Genomic DNA, 19254 nt, shown 5'->3' with positions numbered 1-19254 from the left:
TTTTAATTTCATTCTTTTACATGTAGCTGTCCAGTTTACCCAGCACCACTTATTGAAGAGACTGTTTTTTCTCCACTGTACGTTCTTGCCTCCTTTGTTGTAAATTAGGTGACCATATGTGTGTGGGTTTATCTCTGGGCATTCTATCCTGTACCATTGATCTATATTTCTGTTTTTGTGCCAATACCATACTGTCTTGATTACTGTAGTTTTGTGGTATAGTTTGAAGTCAGGGAGCCTGATTCCTCCAGCTCTGTTTTTCGTTCTCAAGATTGCTTTGGCTATTCGGGGTCTTTTGTGTTTCCATACGAAATGTAAAATTTTTTGTTCTAATTCTGTGAAGAATGCCATTGGTAGTTTGATAGGGATTGCATTGAATCTGTAGATTGCTTTGGGTAGTGTAGTCATTTTCACAATATTGATTCTTCCAATCCAAGAACGTGGTATATTTCTCCATCTGTTTATGTCATCTTTGATTTCTTTCAACAGTGTTTTATAGTTTTCTGAGTACCATATCAGTATTAAATCAATTCTTTCTCCAGCTTTATTGAGATATAATTGACATATAACATTGTATAAGTTTAAGGTGTACAACAGTGGTGTTGATCTGATACACTTACATATTGCAAAATGATTACCACTATAGCAATAGCTAACGCCTCCATCACATCACATCATTACCATTTCTTTTTTTTTTAATATTTATTTTTATTTGGTTGCGCTGGGTCTTAGTTGTGGCTTGCCAGCTCCTTAGTTGTGGCTCACCAGCTCCTTAATTGTGGCATGCGGACTCTTAGTTGTGGCACACATGTGGGATCTAGTTCCCTGACCTGGGATTGAACCCGAGCTCCCTGCATTGGGGGGTCAGAGTCCTAACCACTGCGCCACCAGAGAATTCCCAACCTGTGCTGAGAACGTTTAGGAACTACTCTCTTGGCAACTGCCAAGTATATAATATAGTATTATTAACTAAAAGCACCATGCTAGACATTAGATCCTTAGAACTGATTCATCTTCTAACTGGAAGTTTATACTCTTTGACCAACATTTCCCCTTTTCCTCTACCATGAATATCAGCTTTTAAATTTAAATTTATTAAAATTAGATAACATTGAAAATGGTTCTTTAGCGGTATCAGCAGGATTTCACATGTGGCTATCGGCTACTGGATTGGATGGTGCAGTTTTAGAGTGATCAGGAGCTGGGCCCTGTTGCCCACTGCCAACTCCCCTTAGCATGACCCTGGGCTGGACAGACGGGGTCTGATCAGAGTTCAATGCCTACATTCCAAAGTTTAACATTCTAGCTATGGTGATTCTCCTGTGAGCCCAGCCTCTCTGTCTTAGGCCTGGGTCAAACTGGGTCACAATCTCGGGACAGGGGAGGGGTGTTTGAATTGCTGTTGCTTATAGCTTGGAGACCCCAGAAAGCAGTTTGAAGGCTCAGCTATGTAACTCATGGCTAAATGGGCCCAAACAGACCATATGGGACCACTTTGGTTTTTCCATGTGAAATAGTATGGCTAGGTCTAGAAGAGCCTTTCCCTTTTTAAAACTCATCGCATTGAGAAGGAAGGTTGACAATTTTCCTAGAGACCCTAAGCTACTGCTTAAATTAGAAATAATTTAAAAATTAAATGACTACCAGGAATGTCTATAGTATTGCTGGTTTCCAGTAAATGCTTATTGGTAAGTGAATTATTATTACTTCCATTTATACCAGATTATCCAATAATGGCTTTCTTAGCTGGGGGGAAGAAAGCAGATGATTTTTGCAGTTCAAGTTGTTTTACAACTTTCTGTACATTGTAATTAGGTTAAAAGGAAGTCCATTGTTATATAAATTAGTAAGGTTCCACAGCTGTTATCTTCTAATCTCTTTTAGAAGTTACTATTTAACTAGGAAGGAATTAATTTTTTTAAGTGTATATGAAAAAAGTTCTATGTGTGTATAAATATATATGTGAAGAATTTCTAAAGAAGCTGCTTGTGAAACAAATAGGAGTTTTACATCCTGTGAAACATCTTAAAATAAAAATAGTCATAAAATGCATGCTTTTTGGCTAGATAAGTTTTTATATAATCATATATATAATATATAGAAAATATTTATAAAATATTTAAATATAATTATATATATATATATATATATATATTTTTTTTTTTAAACCTGTAAAGATTGCCACAAGGTGGCACTAAAATCTAATGAACACTCCAGTCTCTGGCTGGTCTTTTCTCCGAGGAGTTGGGGGGTGATTTACAGGAGATCTGTAGGAGAGTGTGGACAAAACAGGCCAAATCAATAAAGCTGAAGGAAGATTGGAGGTAGATTAACATCTCCCTTTTGTCTGAAGGATAACTTCCCTCTCTCACTAGTGTGGGTATCTGTCATACAACGAATCTATAGGTTACTAAAGTTAACTATTAAAATGATTTGCTCTCCTTGACAAGTCAGTTTTATCCTTGTCCTTTGCCAGTGTGTTGTGAAGGGAGAGCAGAGGCAGTGAGGAGGCCATTAGGCACATCCCCTAGTTTGGGAGAGTTTATCCCGTGAGTGGTACAGTATTTGAAGTAGCCAGTCTTCTCAGAGCTTGTCAAAGGATCCTGGACATGAAAATGAAGACCATGAAAAGAAGCTGCTGCAGAATACGGATTTTTCTACTTGTTTACTTTGGCATAATTTACCAACTGAATATTTTTAGAAATTACTGCAGTATTGAGATTCAAGCTTGGAACACCTCATATAATATGTCTGAGAGTCAGGAAATGAGTGAATTGAATCCCTCTTCCTGATTCTTTGTATTCCAGTTTTTAAAAAAATACATGGTACAAAACTTTGTTTGATATTTTCTTAATATTTGAAGCTTAAGCCAAGATTCCCAAGCTATATTAAGATAAAGGAAAGCAGTGTTAACAATACAGCTATAAAAGGTTTTGATTAAAGGAAGAAAAATTTAGATTTTTCTAGATTTTTAGATTTTTCTAACAGGCAAATTAAAATTAAAAGAAAAGAAAAGAAAAGAAAAAGTTGCTAGATTGGAGCCCTAAACAAATGATCCAAAAAAAAAAGAAAAAAAAAAAAAAACCCTTACTTTCTCCCACGGGATTCCACTTGGAGAAATTATTTACTTATTGACAGTTCAGTTCCTTAGATCTGAAAAACAAAATTAAAAAAACAAAAACGCTAGGCATTGTAGTGGAGATAATCCAATGTGAGGGAAGCAGTTTTGGTCACTTAAATGAGGATGGGCTCCGGGGGTTAGTGGCACTAATGTTGTATTTGACCTGATTATATCTGCGGCATCCATTCGGGGACCTACATCTCAACATATGAATCATGTGTGAAAACACCATGGCTCAGCTACAGCTGGCTGCCCGGGGTTTGGTTGGATGGTTGGTAAAGCAGTCTGGAGTCTGAGGTAAGAGACTCCAGAAAGTTCCAACTGAGTTCCTGAGCATTTAGGCGAATTCTCCACAGTCATTTACTGATGCTTGCATAGGGTCAGGCATTGTGCTAGGGCTTCAAGATGCTGAGATAAGACAGAATCCAGGCCCTCCAACAGCTTCCAGTCAGAGGTGGAGGCAGAAATATGAGGCAATAACCTCATCATGATGTAGTGGGTCTCTCCTTTCTGAAAAACCAGTAAGCATCCCACTGCCTCCAGAATGGATATGGCCCAACCTGTGTAGTTGGTTCCTCCATGATTGGCCTCCATCCTGAGTTTCACCTCTCTCTCTCTCTCCACCGAGGGCAGCCACACTAAGCTAGTCCCTGTTCCTAGAATTTGTCTTACTCTTTCCCACATCTCTGCTTTTGTTCAAGCTGTTCCTCCTTCCTGGGAGATTCTCCCTCCCTCCCTCCCCCTTCCCACCTCTTCTGTCGATTGAGATCCATTGACTTAGGTTCTTCTAGCTCAGACGTAGGTGTCATCTCCTGCAGAATTCATGGAATAGATGAATTAAGTCCTGGTGGGACCAGAACACTGGGGATCTAGCACCCCACCACACACTAATTTGCTGTGTCCCAGCCTGCAAGTTTCTCCTCCCACTCCCTGGGGCCTCAGCCTATTCTTGCCCAATGGGGTGTGGGGTGGTTGGATTTTATTGTACTATTTACTCCAGACAGTTCTCAACCTTATGACCAGGATCTGAATTAATCCTGCCAAACCAGGGCTGAGGCTGCCTTTTTCTGCCCGGTAACTTCCTCCAAGTGGACCTGAAGTTCTGCAACCAGCCTCGACCTTCGCTTTTCATTGCCCCTCCTTCTCCCAATCATCTTCACATAGGGACCTAGGCTGGGTGCCGAGAAGCGGGTAGGAGGCAGGACTTGTTAGAGCCAGAGGCTGGGCCCAGGCCTACCCAGCTTACAGCCACCCTCTCGGAGATCCAAACCCAGGAGTCAGGGAGAGTACCGGGTGGAGGGATGGGGGCGGCAGACTCGACCAGGGGAGGGGCCGCTTCTGAATTAAAAACAAAAAACCCCAACAACCTTGCTTGGAAACAAACGTGTGGGTGTGTGTGTGTGTATATGTGTGCCTCTGTGTGTGTGTGTGTGTGCGCATGTGTGTGTGTGTGTGTGTGTATTTAAAAACAAAACCACATTAAAGGAGCCGCTCCCTCCCCCACAGGTCCGACCACCCGCTGGGAGTTTGAGAAGCAAGAGGGCAATTTTGAGTGGGAGGGAGTCATCAACGGCCCGCAAAGTGCCGCCTCTCTCGGAACCGTTCGTCCAGGCTCCGCGGGCTCCGGGCAGCTAGCTCCAGCCCTCCCGCTTCGCGCGCACAAGCTGCGGCGAAGACGGCAACCCAGGTGCCGCCCGAGCCCCGCAGGGCCAGCCACCGCGGCGTTAAGACTCCCCACTCGCTGCCTCTCCCAGCCCGGCGGCCTGGGCCGTCAATCAAGCTCGCCCGGCCCCGCCCCTGGGCTGCAGCGGACGGCCAATTAGAGCCAAGCTCCGCAGCGATGAGCTCAGTCGGCTTGCTTCCCATTGGGCGGCTATATTAAGAAAGTCGCCGAACTCTTTAAATAGCGGGCGCTGGGGCCGCAGCCCGCATCTGCCACCGCAGTCAGGCTGCGCGCGTGTGTGTTCCCTTGTACCTTTGCTGAGGCCTAGAGAGACCCGGGAGGGAGCTAGGCCGGGTCCGCTGCTCTAGCCACCTTTCGCGCACAAAGGCGCCGACCCCGGGCCCGGGACGAGGAGAGCGGCCACCGCTCCGGAGCAGCGCGGAGACGCAAGGCGCGCCCTATGCCCCGGCGCCCCCACCTACCCCGCCGCGGCAGCCCGAGCACAGCGAGAGAACGCGCCACCCCGGGGCCTGGGTGCAGCTAGCAACCCTTTCCCCCAGCGCGCAGCCCGAGGTGAGCAGTGAGCGGCGAGCGGGACGGCCGCGAGGCGTTCGCGGGCCCCCTCCTGCTGCCCGGGCCCGGCCCGCTCATGGCGGCCATCCGCAAGAAGCTGGTGGTGGTGGGCGACGGCGCGTGCGGCAAGACGTGCCTGCTGATCGTGTTCAGTAAGGACGAGTTCCCCGAGGTGTACGTGCCCACCGTCTTCGAGAACTATGTGGCCGACATCGAGGTGGACGGCAAGCAGGTGGAGCTGGCGCTGTGGGACACGGCGGGCCAGGAGGACTATGACCGCCTGCGGCCGCTCTCCTACCCGGACACCGACGTGATCCTCATGTGCTTCTCGGTGGACAGCCCGGATTCGCTGGAGAACATCCCCGAGAAGTGGGTGCCCGAGGTGAAGCACTTCTGCCCCAACGTGCCCATCATCCTGGTGGCCAACAAGAAAGACCTGCGCAGCGACGAGCACGTCCGCACAGAGCTGGCGCGCATGAAGCAGGAACCGGTGCGCACGGATGACGGCCGCGCCATGGCCGTGCGCATCCAAGCCTACGACTACCTCGAGTGCTCGGCCAAGACCAAGGAGGGCGTGCGCGAGGTCTTCGAGACGGCCACGCGCGCCGCGCTGCAGAAGCGCTACGGCTCCCAGAACGGCTGCATCAACTGCTGCAAGGTGCTATGAGGGCCGCGCCAGCCCCTCCTGCCCCTGCCGGCGCGCCTCCCCCTCCCGGGCCCAGCCCCCACGAGCCCGGGGAAGGGGAGACCCGCGTCCCCCAAGGACCCCACCGGACTGCCTGGTGTCTGCCTTCAGCCCCGGCAGACGTGGCCCAGCGGCTCAGGCTCTGGCGCCGGGAATCCGCGTGGTAGGCACCGGGCGCCCGCTTTCCAAGTGTCTGTGCGTCCGGCTGTGTTGCACAGGCCTGGCCGCCCCGCTGAGTGCCAAGGGTCCCCTGACCACCCTTTTCTGAAGAGTCAAGCCTCTTCAGAGTGTGTGGCTGTGTGTATGTTCGACTCCCCGCCGCCGGGTTTTCACCCCATGCCCACCTCTGCCTCCCGGAGACGAGCTTGGCACCGGGGTGCGGCCGCACCCCATCAGATGTTCGTCCATAACCAGCGAGCGCCTGCTATCCCCTGTCTGTAACATAGACCTCGGGAACTGCGGGAGGGGAGGGTTGGGGAGGATGGGGTGTTATATAAATATAGATATAATTTTATTTTCGGAGGTAGGATGGTGTTATTTAATGGTGGTGGTGGGTGGAGTGACGGAACAGCTCCGGCCCAGCCTGGGTCAGGCGTCCATCCCAGCACGAACAAGACTTGGCCATCTTTCCAACCCTTGGGGAAGACATTTGCAGCCGACTTGGGGATAAGAGGACACAGCTTCTAGACTCCTGGCTCCTGCGGGCCAGCCCCCCCTCCCCCCCTGCGAACCCCCTCACCAGCCACAGCCAGGAGGAGGGAAAGTGTGCTGCAGGTTGTTTTTGCCATAAGCGAACTTTGTGCCTGTCCTACAAGTGAAAATCGTTAAGTCCAAGAAACGGATGTTATTTGATTTATTTAAAGGCTAAAACTTGGGTGTTTTTTTTGGGGGGGTGTGTGTGTGGAAGAATTCTTTGCACAATTGTTTCATTGTTTGACATTTAATGCACTTGTCATTTGCATAAGGCAGTAGCATTCTGACCACACTTGTACACTGTAACCTCATCTACTTCTGATGTTTTTAAAAAAATGATGACTTTTAAAAAACAAGGAGAAGATAAAGAAACCACTAATTTTTTTTCTTTTGAAAAAAGTGGCAACACTGTTTTGCAATTTTATTTGTGCAGGTATGCGCACTCGTTTGAGAAAGGGCAGTAACAAGCGTTAGGGCCTATCTAAAACCTTTTTTTTTTTCCCCCCACAAGGCAGTCTCTAAAGCTGTGTGAAATTTTCTCTGCATCTCTGTACAGAGAGTAAACCTGCCCCTAGTGTCTCTTTTCTCCCCCCTCCCTTCCCCATCCAGTGGTACTTCTACTAAATTGTTGTCTTGTTTTTTATTTTTTAAATAAACTGACAAATGACAAAGTGGTGAGCTTATAATGTTTACATAAAAGTTCTATAAGCTGTGTATACAGTTTTTTTATGTAAAATATTAAAAGACTATGATGATGACATTTATAAAATGGCTCCTGTGGTTTAATAATGTGGAAAAATATTCTTGTGAATTTGGGGGCAAGGGCAGAATTCTGCAGTGGAGGTCCCACCAACTCAGTTTCCCTCATAGTGTTTGTAGGAAATGGGGATGAAATCCCTTCGAGGACGTGTGGGGTTGCGTGGCCATGGGAGACCAGGTTCCTTCTGTCCCAGTGCCAGAGGTTACCCTGGCACCCAGTGCCCAAACCTTTGACCTAACATGTACTGTTTGTATGTCTTAAGCACTCGTGTCGAAGTCTATTATGGGGCCTTTGCTTCCTATTCTTTGAAACTTGGAAAGGTGTCATTTGTGCATTTAAAATTTAGATGACTTTTTTGTTGTTGTTAATCACCGGTGTGGGACCAGGCTCTCTGTCTAAAAGACTGGTTCCTGGGTTCCCTTCAGATCCTCATGGGGTTACACAATACCCCCTGAGATTGTAGGGTGTTATCTCTGGCCTGAGCTCCTGGGTGGAAGTTGGGGAGAGCCCAGATCAGAAGCTGATTCTTCTATCATTGAAGTTTCATCTGAAGGTCTATATGGAGCCCAAAATGCTTTATTCTAAGTGCCAGGAGTGGCCGCATTACGGACAGAACACGAGGTTTTGGGTGGCTGTTATTGAAAGCTGGGGCAGGCACACTTTGACGTGGAATCATATGAGCTCTAATTTCAGACAGCCTGCTGCAGTGGGTCCCAGAACCAGACAGGCAGCTTTATCTTCAGAGACCATATTAAAATCCCGCCACAGGTATGAGGGCTCAAATCTGCCAGCCTCAGCATCTTCGAGGAAAGGTAGCAGATACTGCCAACCTCTCCCAACTACCAAAGACGTGGTTTTTGTTTTTGGAATCAACACTTTCTGGGTTTCCAGCCCTTAGTTGCCTGCTGCCACCGCCTGCCGCCCCCCACACCCCGCCCCCCGCCAGCCCACCTCCTCCAGGCAGAAGCAGAGAAGGCCCCTTTTGAATCCCTTTGCTTTAAAACTTGAGGCTTCTGTTTCCCTGGCTTTCCCTAGACTCCCAAGAGCTTTTGTTGAGTGAGGCAAGCCTGGTTGCTGGTGACTTTTCACCCACTTAACAAAACAAAACAAAACACATTAACAGGGCCTCCTGCACAGCCAGGCTCATTGGCCGACAGAGGGGAATTGTCTGGGCAGCTCTAGGCACAGAGCAGCAAGGAGAGGGTCCACCAGGTTGGCTTCTCTAAGCCACTGCCTCATCCTTTCCTTAGCTCCTGGCCTCACTCACCTCTAGCCCTCAGCCTACTTTTTCATCTTCATTTTAAAGCCAAAAATTTCCACATAAAGACAAAATGTTGATTTGCAAGTTTTACCGCTTGCAAATCCTTTGGTACCAGGGAGTGCAGGACTCTGTGAAGAGCTCAAGCTTGGGCTCAATGCCCAGTAACTCAGCTTTGCAACCAGCCAAGAGCCTGGAGTCCCAGCCCCCGAAAGGGCCTTTTCTGGGTTTCCTGCCTGCTCAAATCTGCCTGGTACCTATAGCTGCCTTTTTTTTTTTTTTTTTTTTTTTTTTTAATTTTAGGAAGACCACAACCCAGGTGACACATGGCAGCCTGGGTTATGCTTGTTTTAAAATGCATGGCATTTAATAATCCTGCCAGAACACTCTTCTTGCTGCATTAGATCCAACTGGAAAATATAAAGACGAGTTGCTGTAGGCTGGAAAATCAATTAGGAAAAAAGAGGTAAAACATCTGGTGTTACTCTTAGGATATGAAAATTCATTTTGCACATTTAAAATAAATGTGCTGAGTTCGTTTAATTGCCTGTTGAATGGTTTCGTGGAGAATAGTGGGGTGTTTCATTGATCCTGGGCATTTCGTAGCAAGGGGCATTGGCTTGGGTTCTTGTTTAATCTTAATTTGAAATCAATCTGGATTGTATTTCTAGGGTCTTTTTCACATGTGTTTCAGTGTTCTTAGAACAGTGGTTTTCAAACTTAAGCATGCATTAGAATCACATGGAGGGCTGGTTAAAACACAGATGGCTGGGCCTAGCTTCCAGAGTCTCTGATCAGTATGTCCGGGGTGGGGAACAAGTGATGCTGATGTTGCTGGTCTGGGGACCACACTTTGAGAACCACTGGCTTAGAATAAAGGAGAGTTCATGTCATTGCACAGAGGAGGGAGGTCGTTTCAGCAGGAAAGTAAATCACATTCCCGAGGCTGAGGGTGTAGTGCCCTGTAGTCCCGACTGCCCTACCTTAAAGAGCACAGCACTTTCAGAGAATTTCCCTCCCAGGATGACCCATACATAACCCCTATCTTCTCTTCTCCACATTCTTGTGCAACAGGGGGGTTAATGCCCTTCTAGAGATTTCTTTCTGCCATTCTGAATTCAGAACGCAACAGCACTCTGCTGAGACAAGGGATACAAAAACAAACAGGACACAATCCTTGCCCTGGTGGGCCAGGCAGTTCCGGGAATGCATTCACTGAGCATGCTCAAATGGGGGCGTCAGGCCCAGGGCACAACAGGAGCCCAGGGGAAGGTGGGGAGGGTGTCATGGAAGAGGAGACATTTGACCTAAGTCTTAAAGCAGGAGTGGGCGATGTGCAGATGGAAGATACAGCTTCTTTATATTACTGTGGGGCCTGGCCTCTGGGGAATAAAGCTCTCTTGGGTGAGAACTACCTTCTACTTTTAGCCGTTCTGGCATACATTTCTTCAGTCAAGAAAAATGATGTTACCCAGCCAAGTCAAACAGCCTCTCCCTGGCCCTCCCTGTCCACACACAGGCCAGGAGAGAAGGTTGGTGAAGACAGTTTCATTGTTTTCTCTGTGCCTCCCAGGGATGGGGGGCAGACACAAGGGCTAGCTTTGTGATAACTTTGCTCCTGGGAAACATGCAGCCTGGGCTCAAGGAGGCTGCGACACCACAAAGAGACCTCGTACTCCAGCTTGTTGGGGGACAGACCTTAACCACTTTACTTGGTCCATCTTCTAGCTGGGGGGAGAAAGTGGGTACTCAGGCTGCTCCTTCAACTCTCAGCAGCCCCTTTCTTGGGCTGGGAGGTAGGAGTCGTCTAGAGGACCCTGGTTCATTCCTTCCAAATATTTATTGTTGACTAAAGGACTCTGTGCCTGGCACTGTGCTAGGAGCTTGGGACTCAGTAGACAAATAGGCAGGCATGGTCCCTCCCCTCACAGAGCTTTCAATCTCTACGTGTGTCTGCACAAGTAATAATAATGATGACGATGATGACAATAGCTAATGTAGGCATCAGGCACTGTTCGAAGCGCTTCATCTTGTTCTAAGCGCTTCATCTGTATTGTTTTATGTGTGTATTAGTTATCTATCATTGTATAACAAATTATCCCCAAACTTAGTGGTTTAGAACATTTATTTCTTCACCATTTCTGTGAGTCAGGAATCCAGGCACAGCTTAGCTGAGTCCTCTGGCTCAGGGTGTCTCCTGAAACTGTAGTCAAGGTGTTGGCTGCGGCTCGATTGATCTCCAGGTTTGACTGGGGAAAGGTTTGCTCCCCAGCCCACTCATATGGTTGCTGGTAGGATTCAGTTCCTCACTGGCCAAGGCCTCCTTTGAGCTCCCTGCCACGTGGGCCTCTCTGTAGGGCAGTCCAACATGGAAGCTTGCTTCATCACAGCAAACGAGAGAGAAGAGCCAGAGAGAGACAGTGTGGGCAAGGCAGAAGTCAAAATCTTTTATAACTTAATCTTGGAAGTAACATCCCATTGCTTTTGCTGTATTCTTTTCATTAGAAGCAAGTAACGGGGTCCAGCCCACACTCAATGGGAGGGCATTACCCAAGGGCATTCATGGCAGAAGGTGGGGTCGTTGGAGCCATTGTCGAAGCTGCCTACCACAATCCTCCATGATGACTTTGAGGTCGGTGCTATTATTCTCAATTACTGATGAGGAAACTGAGCCGTAGGAGGTTAGATAACTTGCTCAGGGTCACAAAACTCATATGGATTTGAAAACCCAGGCAGTCTTGCTCCAGCACAACAAACTTACATATGTGGTGGGATGATTTGAGAAAAATCACCCTGAATGCAGTGCGGAGGATGGATTGGATGGAGAGGGGAAAACGGGAGGTCAGAAGATCAGTGAGGAAGAATTTGCCCTGGTCCAGGTAGAGATGAGAAGGCCTGAATTAAGGCACCAACAGGGGAGGAGAGGGCAGATTGGAAAGACATTCAGGAGGTAGAAGGTGTGGGAATTGGAGTGGCGGGTGCTATGCTGACCACCAGGATTCTAGTGTGGGTGACTTTGAGGATGCTGATGCCATTATTTAAGACAAGAATAAGCAGGAGATGAGCAGTTTTGGAGGGAGGGCCCGGAAGGACATGTTGATTTTGGTTTTATATACATTGAGTGTGAGGTACCTTTGGACATAAATACTGTCCTTCTCATTCTCCTCACCTTCCCTCTTACACCAAAATCTGTGTAATTTCTTTACAGAGTTAGACTATTGTGTCCCATTTAGGTCATGAGGAGAGATGAGGAAAGGCCATAATCTATACAGATGAGAGAAGTCTCATCTATATGGGAGGAGACATTCATCATATCAACCTTCCTTGGAAGAAGCAAGTCGTGGGATAGGAAGTATGGTCTTAGAAAGTAGACCTTATGCAACAAGGAAGGAGTTCCTTGCTCTCTCTGAGGACCCACTCTAGGTGAATTTTAGGTATTGCTGGGGGGTGATGGGGTATGGGGAGGGAGGGAGACTTCTGTTGTAATTGGGAAGAATATCATCCATGTCTAGGCAGGTGGGAAAAAGAAGCAGCACTTCTGAGGGTTTCCATCATGGTGGTTTGAGCTGGGATCAGAGCAAGTATCACCAGGATAAAGGCATCCTGGGATAAGAGTCGTCGTTGTGGTACTCAACCATCCCTCTTTACAAGATTGATTTCCTCACTGCTAACCATGAGGTACTGTCTGGCACACAGTTGGGTGGGTTGATGGGTCAGCTGAGCAAAGTGGGAGCCATGAGGGCACAGGTGGCAACAGAAGCCTTGGAGAAGGAACGAGATGATCCGGGAAGAGTGTGTGGAGTGAGAGGAGATTGTAAGTCAGGGTCTAATCTCCACGATGAGCACAGAGGCCATGTCTGCTCCATCACTGCTGTGTCTCTACTGCTCAGCAGGTGCTTGGCACATCTAGGATCTCAATAAGTAGTAGTAGAATGAATGAATCGATTAAAGAAAGGACAGAAATTTAGGGAGTGCCAACTTCTAAGAGACCCAAGGAAGTGGCAAAGGCTTTCAACAGCTGCTATGGGGAATGAGAGGAAGGTCAGTTAAAAAATGACGGGGCTGCATGGAGGGTCCAACAGTCCTCCGATACTGCATGCTCGGAATCAAGCAGGTAAATCACTGTTTTGACATGAGTTATGTGTGACGCAGCAATGACAAGTAACCAACTGCTTTTGGCGCCGGGGCTGAGTCCAGGGAAGTTAAGAAAGTGCTCCTGTGAGGCCAGGCTTTGGGCGCTGACAACACCAGCTGAGGGAAGGCCTTCTCTGGACCCCACCCCTGCAGAAATCACAAGGTACTCAGGCCCGGAGAGATCTCTGGGGAAGTCCTCCCGGTGATCCTGAGATGAGCAGGCAGTGGAAGCACATTTCTGGGGCTGCAGGCCACCCTCTGCAGGGTCACCTGGGGGATGAGCGGTTGGTTGATACCGGGGCTGAGCTTCGAGCATCAGAGGAAGCTGGGCAGTTTTGGCTTCTGGGTTGGGAGCCTGGCACCACTGGCCAGGTTTTTCATTTTAGAAACCATGATCCGAAAGCACAATTCTTTTCTTCTCTTTTAGTTTTTTCTTTCTTTTGATTTTTCAGGATCTCTTTATATATATATATTTTTTTTTTAATTTTTATCAGAGTAGAATTGCTTTACAACGTTGTGTTAGTTTCTACTGTCCAGCAGAGCGAATCAGCTCTACGTAGACACAGATCCACTCTTTTTTGGATTTCCTTCCCATTTAGGTCACCACAGAGCATTGAGTAAAGTTCCCTGTGCTCTTAAGCAGGTTCTCATTAGTTATGTATTTTATACATAGTATCAATAGTGTATGTATGTCAATCCCAATCTCCCAATTCACAAAACAGTAGTTAGATGCCGCAAAGTAGGTGGCAGTGCCTTAACCGTATGTGTGTTGTCAGTCCCAAGGGCCTCTTCCGTCCTTGTCAAGGAGAGTTCTAACCTTCTCTCCTTTCATACAACACTGAAAGCACAATTCTATGGGCTATGCAACTAGGCCTTGGGTTTTTATCACTCTGTGTGACCTCTGTCCTCTGGCTGTCATTTGGAGCTATTTTTTTTCTCCCTTCAATCCTGAAAAGGGAAGAAACAAATGTTCCCAGAAGCAAGTTTCTCATCACTTTGTTAATGATTGATTTCATTTGATTCCAGAACATGTTTAACCTTTGGATAAACAATCAAAACCTTCTGGAGGCACCTAAAAGGAATGCAGGAATGCATGTGCTATTTAATTCTGGAGAGATTATAAATGGGACTCTGACAGAATAAAAAGTATTATTTATATGAGTGCTAAAAAAAGTCACTTGTAAAATACACACTTGTCTGTAACGGCCAAATATGGGAAAGGGTAAGATCTGGTCGCATAACCAGGCTGGCTCTGTAAATGGGAAGTTCTGTCCATCCATCCTCTTCCTCTTGGTTGAGCAATTTTGTGGCTACAGATTTCCTCCAAGACAGTCGAGCATTGTAGGCCAAATGGAGATCCAGCCTACACGCATAAGAAAACACCAACATAAATGAGCCAGCCCAGGATCTCTGAAGTTGTTCTTATCTGTGCCAAGGGAGAATTGTTCAAAGTTTTTACTTCATGGGTAATGGTAGAAATTACAGACTGTATAGTTGGTTACCTGCCAAATCTGAAAGAACAAAGATGAAATGCAGTGAAGGCATAAACAATTCAAAGGGAAAAAGAGTACTAATCGGGCTTAAAATGCCACGAGTTCTCTAGCAGGCTGATAGGATCCAACCTCCGCCCATGACCTAGTGACCAACTAGTAAGCAGTCTCACCAGTTAGCCAAGGGAATTCAGAAGGCCCAGCACTACCATGAGTGGGGTGCAGAAGAGGCCCGACTCTGGGCGAGTGTAACCCTCTCATTCTCAGCTGGGTGTGGGAAGAAATCGCGGGTGTGGGAAGAAATTGCAGCTCTGGGAGTTTGCCGGGGACCTCAAGAAAAAGGAACAGGGGTGGAGCAGTGCAGATGTGTCCCCCGTCCTGTCACGTCACTTCTCCCCCTGTATTGTTCATCTCTGTCACCTGCAGTAAAGGCAGTGTGCGTGGTGGGAAAATCAAGGCTTACAGGCAGCAACCCTCACTCTCTCCTTCACTGTCTGGGCATTCTTGACCCAATTATTTTTACTCTCCACTGCCTCAGGTTCTTTATTTGTACAATGGAAATAATTCTGAAGATTAAACAAGATCAAACCAAGTACTCGGCACAGACCCAGCTCATTCTAAGTCCTCAATAAATCTTGATTCCCTTCCCTCTGTTGGACTCATCTTAGCACCTTAAGCACAAGTAGAGGTGGAATAAACTTTACTGGATAAATGAGTGTGTAGTAATAACCACTGTTTTGTTTGTCAAGGACTTTTTCAACTGTAAGCTCCTCAGGGTATCACATTATACTCATTTTTAAAGCCCTAGCATCCAGCGCGGGGTCTGACACGTGGTAGGTACTTAGTAACTACTAAGTTACTGAATAAAAGCTCGAGTTCAGAGGGTCCTTGATAAACTGGAGATTCTCAGGGTTGCATAGGATGAATTTCGAACTCAGGGAAGAAGTGCCCACTGTGCGGGTCCCAGAGGATGTGGTGGTAGAATCTGAGCCATCTGAGTGCCAAAGGGAAGGCTATGGGGTCTGGGTAGCAGCAAGCTTTCTTCCTAGGAGGGCGGTGCGCATGTGTCCTCAGCAGAGGCTGTACGGGCGCTATACCAGTCTGTTGACCCGGTGACACATAAGGAGGAGCAGGGCGGACAGGGCGCAGAGCCAAGGAGAGCCTGCACACCCTCACCTTGCTGACGTGGCCACAGAGCGAAGGAGAATCAGCAATTTCTCCAGGTGAAGCAAATACCAGGAAAAATGCTGACAACCTCTAAGTGATGGAGAAACGTAGGCTAGAAAGATCCAGCCATTAGTCCTGTGTGTGCAAGACCCAGGGCTCAGCTGCTGCATTTGTAACCCGAGAAAGAGAGTCCCTGCCTATTATGCAGCTCAGCAAAACCGGCAGACCCCACACCCCACCATGAAAGGGAAAACAAAGAAATGAGGAGACTTGATCATCACAGTGCCTCTGAGAGCAAGAGCCCACAGCTTTATTTCTGCGGGATTTTACAAAACTTACCACAAGTGAGCTGGTACAGTAAGTGCTTTAAGTCTGGGCAAACTGGTTCTCCTGGCACGGAGGTAGGAGCCGAGCTTAATTAGACTGCAGGATTAGACTGGAGCAGAGGCCTTTGCTCAGAGTTAGCTCCAATTTTGTTTGTTTTTTTACTTTCTCATTAAATAAGAACAGCAACAAAAATTGTATCGTCAGGGATAGAAGCACAGGAGGAGGGGTGCAGCATGGAAATTCCCATTCAAAGGTGAATCCCTCCTTGTTCACCCTTCCCATCTTTTGGCTTTTTCAGAAAGCTGACCTTGAACTTGAGTTCCTGGTAATGCCTGTCCTCGATGGGATCTGGGTGAGTGTCCTGCGGAGGGCCGGTTGCTGAACGGAGACTTGTTTGTTCCCATCTCACTTTGGCAGGTTTTCTCCAGGTGACTTGGAAATAGATGCTTAAATCGGCTCAACTGTGCCAACTTCCAGGTTCTGAGGAGTCTGGGCCAAATCTGGGGGTTTGTGGTCTGGTGACCTCCGGGCCTGGGGAGGTTGCACTCCGGCAGTCAGTGGTAGAAGGCGAGGTCAGGGATGGTCACTTGCCTTATCATGTTTGGAAGCAAGGTCTAGTTTCCGAGACTGGGCTGGAGGCAGACACTGGGATGAGCTGGCTTATGGCGCACCCCCTTCAAACCACACTAAGATCTGTGAGGCCCCTCCTTGGTCAATAGGCCAAGGGCTGAAACGCCGCTTGAGTTCAAGGAGACAGGACTTGCCCTGGATCTGAACTTGCTTTCTGAAGGGCGGTAGACTAGCCCATACGATGGGAGTAGCCCATCAGATCCTGGCAGTCCAGGAATCAGAGAGCGAGAAACTCAACCAGTTAGGGCTACCAGGAATGGGGTCAGGCCCTGATGAAAAAATCTGGGGGCTCCCTCACAAGGGCAGACAGGCTAAAGATCTCCACGTGGGATTTGATCCAGCTCGCATCTGGACCCCTGATCCCTGCTAATTAGTATGGTCCCCCCATCATAATGGGCCCTGCGACCTGCCTGTGTGCGTGGCTGGTGAAGGGCGCTGGGCTGACGAGCGGGCTGAGGCAGCAGGCTTGGGGTGAGAGCAGGAGGATGGGCTCCGGGCTCGGGGCTAGGACCCTCGAGAGCTCTTCCTCAAGGAGAGCCGGGCTTCCTCTCTGGGGGAGACCTCCTGCCTCTTCTCAATCACAGCTGTTGTGCCTTCAAGGGATAAACCCCATCTTGATCTAGCTCATCCTTCTGGGCCCAGAGCTGGTGGGAGGAGGAAGGCGGGAAGCCGCACCCTCCCTCCCCTGCTTCCCAAAATGAAGGTCTGGTGCCCACCCCATCGCCCCCTTGTGTCTTTGCCCTTACCCTGGCTTCATCAGCCTTTCACAGCAAAGCTGGCTGGAGAGCATCAGGACCAGGCTTGGGAAATCACCCAAAGGCTGCCTGGTCCATTCCACACACATGGTTTGTACACCTACTGTGTGCCAGGCCTGGGTGAGCTGGTGCTGGTGAGCAGGTCCTGGGTGAGTCCTGGGCGAAATTCCCATCTCTAGGAGCTCTCTGTGGTAGTGCTTCCTTCACCATCTGAGTATTTCAATAAACAGAATAGAGGGCAGGGCTGCCAAAATTAGAATCCTCTAGTATTTGTGTCTTGGGAATAAACATGGTATTTAAAGGGTAATTGTCTTTCCATTTCTCGTGGGTAGTGGCTTCTCTGTGCCTCTGGGGCCTGGACAGGTTTGCTCCACAGGCTTTGGGGTAAATATCACTTCCTTTGGGAAGCCTTCCCTTGACCTCTCAAGACTGGGTGGGATAACCCACCTACACGCTCTCCAGCGCCTTGCCTTACCCTTATCCCAACACTTACCATCGTATTCCAGAAGCCACCAGCAGACTGTGAGCCCTGGAGGGCCGAGACTGTGCCCAGCATGCTGGCTGGGACACGGACGGTCTGGTGGGTGAACGAGTTGATTGGTCCAGTCTATGTGGGGCTTCAGGAAAGAACAAACAGGAGAAGTTCAAGGGGCAGATTTTGGCTCAAAAGAAAGAAAGATACTATAGCGGTCAAAACATGAGTCAAAGGTCATGAACTCTGCATCACTGAACATGTTCTTGCCGCAGCTGGATGACCCCAGTTCAAGATGTCATAGAGGGAATTCAAGTATCAGATGGCGGAGCTCTCAGGAGGCAAGACCTGCTGAAGGTGCTCCCAGGTGCTGGAGAAGAACAGGATGAGGGGAAGGGCGGGGAGGAGAGTTAGCTAGGGGTGCTCCATGGAGAGGTCCCCATGAAGAGACAAGCCTGAGTTTTGTTCCCGCTAAGTCTTCAAAGCAGGGCTCAGACGTCATCTGCCTTCCCTGACTTCCTCTATCTTCCTCTTCTGCTCAAAACACATGGTTCCTTTCCTACCATTTCTTATCCATTTTATTTTATTTTATTTTTATTTATTTATTTATTTATTTATTTGGTTGCACTGGGTCTTCACTGCAGCACGTGGGATCTCCGTTGCTGCGTGCGGGATCTTTAGTTGCGGCATGCGAGATCTAGTTCCCTGACCAGGGATCGAACCCGGACCCACTGCATTGGGAGCATGGAGTCTTAGCCACTGGACCACCAGGGAAGTCCCTCTCATTCATTTTAGATGGGATCTCCTAGACTATGGGGACAGTGTCTTACTTATAATGACTTGTATCCTGGGCATATAGACCTGGGCCTGGCACAGGTGCTGCGTAAACATTTGTTGAATGACGGACTAAATGAGGACATTTCGTGTAAGACAAAGAGCTTGTGGCCCTACTGGGGAGGCAAAAATAGCACATGTGCAAAGAATTCAGGGAACAATTCAGTATTGAACTGTAAGGCTTTCGCCCCAGCGGTTGGTTCATGAAGGAGCTAGCTCAGAGTCCGATGGCCTGCCAGCCATGTCTGAAAGGTCTGGGGAGGGACGGAAGCAAGATGCTTCTTCTCCTGCTAGAATGTGAGCGCCACAAGGGCACGGCCTTTGTTCACTGCTGGGTGCCTGGCATGAGGTAGGTGCTTAATAAATATTCATGGAATGGAGGCACTTTAGTTGTTATGGTTTAGTTCTCTTAAAGCAGATAGAAATGGTGTTGACAATTAACTTGTCCTCAGACTATGAAGGTGAACTCCAATAGGAAATACACAGAATCAGAAAATCCCTGCAGAAAGCGCTGGTGTCATGGCACATGACCTGTGCAGTCACACAGAGCCAGCGCTCAGAAGAGCCCTGATCTTAGATAATGTGATGCTCTTGCCATCTTGAAATTCTCAATTTTTGAACAGGGAGCCCATGTTTTAATTTTGCATTGGATCCACAAGTTATGTAGCCAATTCTGTCCGCAGAAGGGGATA

At 48.1% G+C, this 19254-nt stretch overlaps 1 protein-coding gene and 1 non-coding gene across 2 annotated transcripts; one reads left to right on the top strand and one right to left on the bottom strand.

The window, feature by feature from the left end:
- Nucleotides 1-5052: 5052 nt before the first annotated feature.
- RHOB (ras homolog family member B) lies at nucleotides 5053-7504 on the top strand. The gene has a single exon (XM_007183467.2). It carries the CDS (start codon nucleotides 5434-5436, stop codon nucleotides 6022-6024), a length of 591 nt encoding a protein of 196 aa, XP_007183529.1. The 5' UTR covers nucleotides 5053-5433; the 3' UTR covers nucleotides 6025-7504.
- Nucleotides 7505-13600: 6096 nt separating this feature from the next.
- On the bottom strand, nucleotides 13601-13726 carry LOC114238103 (U6atac minor spliceosomal RNA). The gene has a single exon (XR_003623525.1). It is a non-coding gene; the product is annotated as a U6atac minor spliceosomal RNA (small nuclear RNA).
- Nucleotides 13727-19254: the final 5528 nt, after the last annotated feature.

The sequence above is a fragment of the Balaenoptera acutorostrata genome, chromosome 12 (assembly GCF_949987535.1).
Source record: "Balaenoptera acutorostrata chromosome 12, mBalAcu1.1, whole genome shotgun sequence".
Classification (NCBI taxonomy): Eukaryota; Metazoa; Chordata; class Mammalia; order Artiodactyla; family Balaenopteridae; genus Balaenoptera; species Balaenoptera acutorostrata.
This window is presented reverse-complemented; position numbering and strand designations above follow the sequence as displayed.